The sequence below is a fragment of the Penaeus chinensis genome, chromosome 15 (assembly GCF_019202785.1).
Source record: "Penaeus chinensis breed Huanghai No. 1 chromosome 15, ASM1920278v2, whole genome shotgun sequence".
NCBI classification, from domain to species: domain Eukaryota; kingdom Metazoa; phylum Arthropoda; class Malacostraca; order Decapoda; family Penaeidae; genus Penaeus; species Penaeus chinensis.
Genome location: NC_061833.1, coordinates 15,933,398 through 15,943,737, shown reverse-complemented (window position 1 = coordinate 15,943,737; position 10,340 = coordinate 15,933,398). Strand labels below are relative to the sequence as shown.

At 36.6% G+C, this 10,340-nt stretch overlaps 1 protein-coding gene across 1 annotated transcript in view; it reads left to right on the top strand.

The window, feature by feature from the left end:
* Nucleotides 1-346: 346 nt before the first annotated feature.
* Nucleotides 347-10,340, top strand: part of LOC125032713 (inter-alpha-trypsin inhibitor heavy chain H3-like) — a 31,660-nt gene continuing 21,666 nt past the window's right edge. Inside the window, exons 1-9 of the mRNA XM_047623978.1 lie at nucleotides 347-449; nucleotides 2,985-3,057; nucleotides 3,536-3,702; nucleotides 4,517-4,627; nucleotides 6,557-6,695; nucleotides 7,090-7,186; nucleotides 7,523-7,659; nucleotides 9,423-9,596; nucleotides 9,931-10,113. Of these exons, the coding sequence (XP_047479934.1) occupies nucleotides 2,986-3,057; nucleotides 3,536-3,702; nucleotides 4,517-4,627; nucleotides 6,557-6,695; nucleotides 7,090-7,186; nucleotides 7,523-7,659; nucleotides 9,423-9,596; nucleotides 9,931-10,113 (1,080 nt within the window). The 5' untranslated portion in view covers nucleotides 347-449; nucleotide 2,985. The remainder of the gene's footprint in view (nucleotides 450-2,984; nucleotides 3,058-3,535; nucleotides 3,703-4,516; nucleotides 4,628-6,556; nucleotides 6,696-7,089; nucleotides 7,187-7,522; nucleotides 7,660-9,422; nucleotides 9,597-9,930; nucleotides 10,114-10,340) is intronic.

Below are 10,340 nucleotides of genomic sequence, written 5' to 3'. Positions count from 1 at the left end.
ACAGACAAACAGAAAGAGAAAGAGAGAGAGAGAGAAAGACAGACAGACAGACTCGGAGAGAAAGATGGAACGAAAGAATAAGAACGAAAGAAAGAATATATATATATATATATATATATATATATATATAGAGAGAGAGAGAGAGAGATAGAGAGAGACTCTGATAGAAAGATGGGACGAATGAATAAGAACAAAAAAAAAAAATAAAAAAAAAAAAAAAAAAAATTAAAACGCCACAGTGTTCATGGAACCAAACCTCTACTATGATCCGACGTTAGTTTATACCCAACCCGGAAAAAAAATATCAAGTGTACAGCGTCTTGGCTGGGCTGTCGACCTTGAATCCCAGTCTGTGCCACTGAGTCGCTTGTCATACCGCAGTTGGCTTCTGGAGCTGTTGGTACCTAGTGTGTTGTTGGGCCACCTCGGGGAAGGATACACGCTGCCAGGTCGGTGTGTGCGACTGTGTAGTGTGGGGATCTTATTGTTATTATTTAAGAAAAGGTGTTTGGGAGTGGGTTATCGTTATTACGTGTTTTCTTTTTCATTAACTGGGTGATACGTAGGTTATTTCGTGTTTTGGTGTTTGGCAAAAGTACATAGAGGTGTTTAGCTATTAGTATATTGCGTTTTATTTTTTAACTTCTCTGCGATTCCACAGGGCATTCCACAGGACAAGTAAAGAATTTTCTACGAAAAGACAAATAATAATAGTAATAATAATAATAATAATAATAATAATAATAATAATAATAATAATAATAACAACAATAATAACATTACTACTACTACTACTACTAATGGCGATGATGATAGTACTGATAATGGTAATGATAAAAACAACAATAACAATAATAATAACAATACTAATAACAACAGCAATACTTCTCTGTGACTTAGAGCGGAAATTCCACAGGACAAGGAAAGAATTTTCTACGAATGGCACACCCTTCGTTCATCTCTAGGATTTTGAGTCAGATTGATGATGAATGATGATGATGATGATGATGATAATAATAATAATAATAATAATAGTAATAATAATAATAATAATAATAATAATAATAATAATAATAGTAATAATAATAATAATAGTAATAATAATAATGATGATAATAATAATAATAATAACAACAACAATGATAATGATAATAATATATCCATAATATTGATAATAATGATGATGGTAAGATAACAATAACAATAATAATAACAACAATAAGTTTGACAGTTTGATGAGGATGAATGATAGTGATAAGTAACAATGATAATAATGATAATTTTTATAACAATTATGAAGATGATGATGATAATGATAGTAATAATGATAATGGTAATGATGAAAACAACAATAACAAAAACAATAATAATGAGTCAGTTTGATGAAGATGAATGGTAATCATAAATAATAATAATAACAATGATAACGATAATAATAATATTGGTAATGATGATAATAATAATAATGATACTGGTAATGATAATAATGACAACAATAACAATAGTATTAACAATAATAACAAGAATTATGATAATAAAACAATGACAACGATAATAATGATAATGACAATAATGATAATGATTCATGATATATACATTTTATTATAATGATGGTTATTATTATCGCAATCATTACTTGTTATAGTTGGAATCATCTACTCTTTCGCTCTCCTTCCATCTTTCGCCTCCCGTCTCCCTTTCCCGCTCTGCCATCCCTTCTCACTCCCAAATCTTCCCTAAATTCACTCCTCACCTCCCACTTTAGGCCTGTCATTAGTCTTTTCCCACTTCCCTCTCTTCCTTTATATATTCTCCCACCTCCTTCGCTCCCTCTCCCTTCCCCCTCTTTTTCTCTGCGCGCCCTCTCCCTTCCCATCCCCGTTTCTCCTTACCAATCCCCCATTCCTCTTTAAACCCCTTGTTTCCTCTTCCCTATCTTCCTTTTCTCTGCAGGCCCCCTTGTCCTCCCTTTCTCCCTCTAACATGCATAAACTGACGGTCTAACTACTTCGGTGCAGGGTACTTGCCTCGCAGAATAAGAAGAATGATGATGATAATGATGGCAATAATAATGATAACAACAACAATAATAATAATGATAATAATAACAATATTGATACTAATAATTATAATAGTACTGATAATGTTGAGTATAGAGGATTCTCACAAATTCGTAATATGATATCGCGCGCGTGTCATTCTTTAAAATCTGTGTTGTAAGTTATCACTTGATGTTACATAAATGAATGCTACTTCAGGTTCATAGTCATATGGAATATGATTCCTGAATTAAGATGCCGAATCTGCAAGTTCATTGACTTTGATATTAAGCGTAAAATGTAACTAACACGGATGAAATAGAAGCCGCATAATATGACAATATCGTTATCATTATAGTAACCTTTACACTTATAAACACTATTACCATCATCTTTATCATTATAGTAATTATCATTTAAACCCATCAGTACCATCACCATGAAAGAAATTATTGTTCTACACACGTAAATGGAACCGGATTTTTTAAACGTGTCTGTTGTTGATGACGTAAATTGTTCATGACGTCAAACTTAGCTAGCTTCCAATTAATTTACATAAGAACGCCAAATCTTATAATGGGTGAATGCTAATTGGTGTTGAAGAACACATGTGTAGCACTTTTGTTGAACAGACTGCGAGTAGAACAACGAAGGGAAGAACCAGAAAAAAATAAACAGACACGGTTATGCTGAAAGTCTTTTCTCTATATATGTGTGTATCTTTGTTGTTCTCCTCACTGCAAATTATTATTACACAAAACATCTGCTCTCTCACGCAAAACAGCAACTTTACCGATAATCGCACTGACGCATATGTCTTGTGTCCTAAGTTCAATTTAGCAAATAATTAAGTCAGATTTAGCAACAATTAGGCTTCAAAGATGATTGTTGAAATAACAAACATATTTACTCAATTTCACAGACTTTATCCTTTTATATTTCCAGAATGTGGCTCAAACGGACGCATCTCGCTCTTCGTCTGTTGTTCATAGCCTCATCACTGGGACATCTGACGAAGGTTAGAATCTTGTTGATTGAATATATTTTCATAAGTTCTCTTGATTTATTATTAATCCCAGATTACACTTCATTTCTGCCAGACTTCAAGTAAGATTTTCAGATACCAAAAAAAAAAAAAGAGAGCGGGAAAAGTTCCTGAAGTAACCATTCAAAACGGAAAGAAAAATCCTTGTTTATCCGTAAATTAGCATAATAACAGCCAGTGAACCACCAAACCATAATCAACCACGAAATTCAGACTATAACATGCAACAAACCTCATTGCAAACGTCATCAACCGCGAAAAATGAAACCACAACAACCAAATTTCACAACCATACATCATCCAGAAAACAAAACAAAAAAAACGACCCACACACATACAACCAATTTCCACAATTTCTAAAACCACATCCAACCAGGGGGGAAACCCCCCCCCCCCCATAAACAACCATATTCCACCCCCACCCAATTCCTCCCTTCCTCCCTTGCTTCAGGCCCAGGCGTCCGGAGTCGTAACAAGCTTCAAGATCTCCGGCAGAATCGAATCCCGCTACGCCATCACTCGCGTCACGTCGCAGATGCACAACCGTGCAGACAGCGCGGCGGAGCTCAAGTTCAAGATGACTCTGCCCGAGACTGCTTTTATTTCCTCTTTTATGATGTTTGTATACATGCGTACGACCGCTTGAATAGAATATATGAATTTATATATTTATCTATGTGTGTGTGTCTGTGTGTGTATGTATGAATGTATGTATGTGTGTGTACTCATACACACACACACACACACATAAATATATATATAATTTATGTATGTATATGTGCGTATGAGTACAGACACACATATAAATATATATATATATATATATATACACACACATACATATATGTGTATGCATGTATACACAAACACACACACACACACACATACACACACACACACACATACACACACACACACACACACACACACACATACACACATATATATATATATATATATTTGTGTAATTATATATATGTGTGTACATATTATATATATATATATATTATATATATATTATGTATCTATATATATGTATATATTATGTATGAATGTATATATATATATATATATATATATAATATACACACTTATATATATACACACACAGACAGACAGACAGACACACACACACACACACACACACACACACACACACACACACACACACACACACACACATATATATATATATATGTATGTATATAATCACGCACACACATTTATATATATATTCATATACAGTATGCATGTATATATATATATATATATATATATATATATAGATAGATATATGCACACACACACACACACACACACACATATATGTATGTATGAGAATCACAGTCCAACATATCACCAATGAACGAAAAAAACAAAAGCAAAACGCAAACCCAGAGAAACCGAGTATCCAACCGCACTCCTTCCGCAGGGAGATCGAAGGCAAGAACTACACAAGCCAAATTAAAGAGAAAGAAGAAGCGAAGAAGACTTACACGTCAGCCAAAAAGCGCGGGAAATCCACCGGCCTTGTTGCCCAGAGGTGAGGTAAACTTTTTTTCCTCATCTGCAGGTATGACAATATTCCTAATACGACATACAGTACAATACGCATATGCCCGGATGGCAAGAGGACATGCTATGCCCACTGTGATATGAGTTCATTTATTGTATTTACACATAGATGGCTCTACAAGTGCTTAGTCACCAAGGAGTCAGTTATTAGTCCTACCGTTTCCCTTTTATATATATTTTTTTATTATTCAATTGTCTTTAATGTTACCAATATTTCAATAAAAAATAATAATCATGATATCAATATAAATAACAACAGTATTGATATCAAAAGTATTAGAAAGAAAAATATTTTCCCCGCAATTTCAAGAAATGGGGAAATGCTAGACTCCTTGCTGGCTAAGGACATCTGTATGTAACAAAATTCACACACACACACACACACAAAAAAAAAAAAAAAACACTACAGGGGACAGTGCATAAATCTGAGAATACACGCCATGCCCAATGTACTACAAGTTTATTTATTGTAATTACACACAGATGGCTCTACAAGTGCTTAGTCACCAAGGAGTCGGTTATTAGTCCTATGTATCTCACCTGTTTACCCTTTTCCTCGACTTTTGGAAAGGGTCTTTTGCATTAATTCATTGTATTAAATGTTATCGAGATTTTAATAACAATTTAATAATCATAACATCAATAAGAATAATAACAGTATCGATGTCAACTGTATTAAAAAGAAAAACATTTTCCCGACAATTCAAGGAAAGGGGAAATCAGTATCGGTCACTAGAGCTACTGATAGATTCCTTGCCGACTGAGCACATGTCTAGACATCTGTATGTAACAACATTCACAAAAAAGTACAGGGGACAGAACATAAATCGGGGGCGAATGGGTTAATACAACATACATAATGCTATATACATAATATATACAAAACAAGAAAACTCCCGTGATACATTAAGCAGAAAACAGCATGTTACAGTATATAAACATATATAATACAATATTTATAATGCAACACACATAAACATACACGTAAGTGCAATAAGGATAGTGAACATACAACACAACACATAATACAATATACTAAATACAACATGCAACGCAGCATACATACACATAACACACTATTCATAATAGAACGTGCAACGCAAAAGGTACTTACAAAACAATGCACACATTATGTAACATAAATATAAGCATGCAATATATGATACATAATATAACGTCTAGAGCAACACATACATACGCATCCAAACAATACACACCTAATACAGTATACTTAATCCAACGTATAAAACAATAAGCAAATAATAAAAACATAGAATCACATAATAATAATGGATAATTATTCGAAAAGATTATAGTCTTACTTAATAGGTAACCAAAGGAGTAAGAGTATTATGGGGATTTACATATACCAAACAGTAATTAGGATTAATTAAAATTATATGAGTGGGAATCCCTTATATTCATTCAGAATTAGGAAGATCATGTCCTTGACCAGTCATGCATCCAGTCTGAAAATGCATCTTCAGATATGCCATTTATCAGTAGAGGTACCACTGGTACTGTGGCCCACCATAGGGTAGAGAGAACTATCATTACCATCTCTCTCTCTCTCTCTCTTCTTTTCATAACTTTTCTTGCTTTTCTCTCTCTCTTCTCTTCATCACTTTTCTTGCTCTTCTCTCACCCCCTCTCTCTCTTCTTCTTCTTTTCATCACTTTTCTTGCTTTTCTCTCTTTCTTCTCTTCAACAGTTTTCTTGCTCTTCTCCCACCCCCCCTCTCTCTTCTTCTACTTTTCATCACTTTTCTTGCTCTTCTCTCTCTCTTTTCTTCAACAATTTCCTTGCTCTTCTCCCCCCCTCTCTCTTCTTCTTTTCATCACTTTTCTCGCTCTTATCTCCCTCCTTCCCTCGTCTCAGTAGCACAATTACCCGACAGGAAGGACAGCGATCGCACGTTCGAAATAAGCACCAACGTGGCGGCGAAGGGATACGTTATCTTCTATCTAACCTACGAGGAGCTCTTACGCCGTGGCAAGGAAGGTTACCTCTATTCCGTGCAGATTCGGCCGGGTCATGTAAGTCCTGGGATTTATATATTTTTTTCATGTTAGTAGATTAGCGTTATATATCCCCTGTAGATTCGAAATGGATTGGACGTAGCTCAGTGGGATTGCAATTGCGAGGTCCTCCTAGGTTCTCTCGACTCAGTACGTATGTTCGTCTACGAACTCGTCCCTTACGTCCACTTGAATATGGGACCAACTTCGACTTTTAAGACTCGGAACACTTAGGAGTGCAGGCTGATTCCTTACTAAATATTAGGGTCCTTCAGAACTTGTCATTATCTTACATCAGTAGACTCAAAACGCTTGTGGGCGTCGGCAAGTCGTCAGTTGCCGAGTTACAAATATGCCGGGGCCAAAGATCATAAAAAAAAATGTTACTGAATAACTGTAACAAATATTTCAGGTCATCCCGGCGGTGCAGGTGGAAGTGGAGGTCATAGAGAAAGAAGCTTTGACTAACATGACCATCTTGGAAGTTCCTGGAGATAACATAAACGCCGGTAAGTCCGGAGAGAAAGAGAGAGAGAGAGAGAGAGAGAGAGAGAGAGAGAGAGAGAGAGAGAGAGAGAGAGAGAGAGAGAGAGAGAGAGAGAGAGAGAGAGAGAGCAAGAGAGAGAAGGAAGAAAGAAAGAGAGAGAAGAAAGATAAACAGAAGGAGACAGAGAAGGGTTTTTAACCTGTTCACCAATTAACAAACTACGATCCTTAGTTGCATTAAACACACTCCCCTTTTTGTCCTCCCAAACACACCATATGCCCTCTCCTCCCCAACACGGATCAAGACCTCTGACCCCAATTACCTTTACTATGAATGAGAGCCGATTCTTCCGCCGCAGTGAGGAGGGAGGACGTGCGACTCGGAAATGTCTTGCTTCGCTACGACTACGAAGTCCCGCCGGCTAGAGGAGGACTCGACGGCGTCTTCTCCTTCAAGTACGACATCGCCAGGAGGGCTGATGGAGGCGAACTGCAGGTGAGACGGAGAAGAGGAGAAGGAGAAGGGGAAGATAGAGAAGAAAAGTTTGAGAGAAAAGAATATGTATATATATATATGTGTGTGTGTGTGTGTGTGTGTGTGTGTGTGTGTAAAGGGTCTTTTGTTTAAAATTATGCATTTCGTCATTGGATTAATCACTTTATCTAATTGTGTTGTTACTTTCATTAAAATGGGGGTATAAAAAGATGTCATAACCATATATATTTACGGGGCTTGCTTAAGCTTGGCGCTGCTCCGATTAACCTCGGGGGCACGTGAGGCAAAGTATCGTGGCGCCTAGCGTCAGCAAATCCATGTATATATATATATATATATATATATATATATATATATATATATATATATAACAAGACTGGAAATACAAGAAATGAATATAAATTTAATGAATTCACTGCACTTATAATATGCCACGCTATGTGAATTAGCGTATTAGATGCTTTCCTACTCACGAGGCGAGGGTTTATGGCAAGTGTTATGGCAAAGTGATCGATTATAGAGTAGAGTAAGGCCAGGTGAGGCACAATTACGCGCATGCGCATTACAATAAGGGGGTACGAGGAAAGTTACTTTCACACAAAAGAATATACATGTAAATATACATCCTTAATCTGTATAAATATTTCGCAATATTTTTGGAGTATTTTACAATCGGGTTAATAAGGTTTTTACTTATAAACCCGATATCACCACAGTATACAATTTAATTTATACAACATGGTAAAGATGTTATATAATCCCTCTACAATATTTGTGTGTGTGTGTGTATGTGCGTGTGTGTACGGGTATATATATGTATATATACATATATATTTTTATATATTTACACACACACACACGCATGGATGGGAGAGAGAACAAGAGAAAGAGAGGAAGAGGGTGAGGGACAGGAGAGAGAGATAAATAGAGAGAGAGAGAGAGATACAGAGAGAGAAATATAGAGAGAGAAATAGAGAGAGAAAAATAGAGAGAGAGAGAGAGAGAGAGAGAGAGAGAGAGAGAGAGAGAGAGAGAGAGAGAGAGAGAGAGAGAGAGAGAGAGAGAGAGAGAGAGAGATACAGAGAGAGAAATAGAGAGAGAGAAATAGAGGGAGGGATAGAAAGAGAGAGAGAGAAGAGTGTGTGTGTGTGTGTGTGCGTGTGTGTGCGTGTGTGTGCGTGTGTGTGTATGTATATATATGTATATATTTATTCTTTTATACACACACACACTCATATATATATATGTGTGTGCGTATGTATGTATGAGAGGGAGAGAGAGAACAAGAGAAAGAGAGGAAGAGGGTGAGGGACGGGAGCGAGAGAGAGAAATAGAGAGAGGGAGAGAGAAATATATATATAGAGAGAGAGAGCAAGAGAAAGAGAGGAAGAGGGTGAGGGACGGGAGAGAGAGAGAGAAATAGAGAGAGCGAGAAAAAAAATAGAGAGAGAGAGATAGAGAGAACAAAATATATACATAGAGAGAGAAACAAAGAGAGAGAGAGAGAGAGAGAGAGAGAGAGAGAGAGAGAGAGAGAGAGAGAGAGAGAGAGAGAGAGAGAGAGAGAGAGAGAGAGAGAGAGAAATAGAGAGAGAGAAAGATACATATAGAGTGAGAGAAATAGAGAGAGTGAGAGAGAGAAAGAGAGAGAGAGAGAAAGAGACAGAGACGACGGAAAGAAAGAGAACGAGAAAGACCATTCTAAACTACCCTCTCCCCCTCCCCACACACACCTCATCCCCTATCTCTCCCCCCCCCCCCAGCAAGAGGGCAATTACTTTGTCCACTACTTTTCGCCGGACGGTCTTCCCAAGATGCCAGTTCACACCGTGTTCGTGCTGGACGTTTCATCCTCAATGGACGGGAACAAAATCGTGCAGTTGAAGAAAGCAATGGAGGCTATTTTACGTGACCTCAAACCGGAAGATTCGTTTGAGGTAATGTATGAAAAAGTAGGATCTATATTTGTATGCGCTTTGAGGGAAAATTATTAGATGTTAGTTGTTATTTTTATTCGTTTCATGATTGCTATGTTTATTAGAATGATTGGAAAAAGAGGTTGTGAAGATGCATAGTTGTTTAATCATGGGTGACTCTTGAAATGATAAAAACATACTAGTCTGAAAATACAACGAAGCGCACCTTAGAAATATTCAGAGACAAAGTAAACCAATAAATACATAAATTAAAAATTAAACGTCACAGTCTAATCTTTCTCTTAATAAAAAAGAAAAGAAAATATAAGTCCTCTCTTCTGCCCTCGTGTTACAGCTGGTGTCCTTCTCCTCGACTGTTAAAACCATTGGCTTCTACACGGGAGCCGAACACCAAATTGAAAAGGCCGTGAAGAAGGTGAGAAAGCTGAAGACGGAAGGGGCAACCAACCTCAACGAGGCCTACATCTATTCCATCAACAAGCTCAACGAGCTGGACAGGAATCACACGGCGAAACAGGTACTGCGCTCTGTTAGTTTGCTTTCAGTGTCGCAAAAATCGAAAGCAAATCAAAACAGATTTTATATAGATGTATTTATATGTGTATCTGTATATGTTTGTATGTATGTACGTACGTATGAATGTACGTATGAATGTACGTATGTATGTATGTACATATGTATGTATGTGTGTATACACACACATGAACACGTGTACAGTCACACACAGCTATATATATATATATA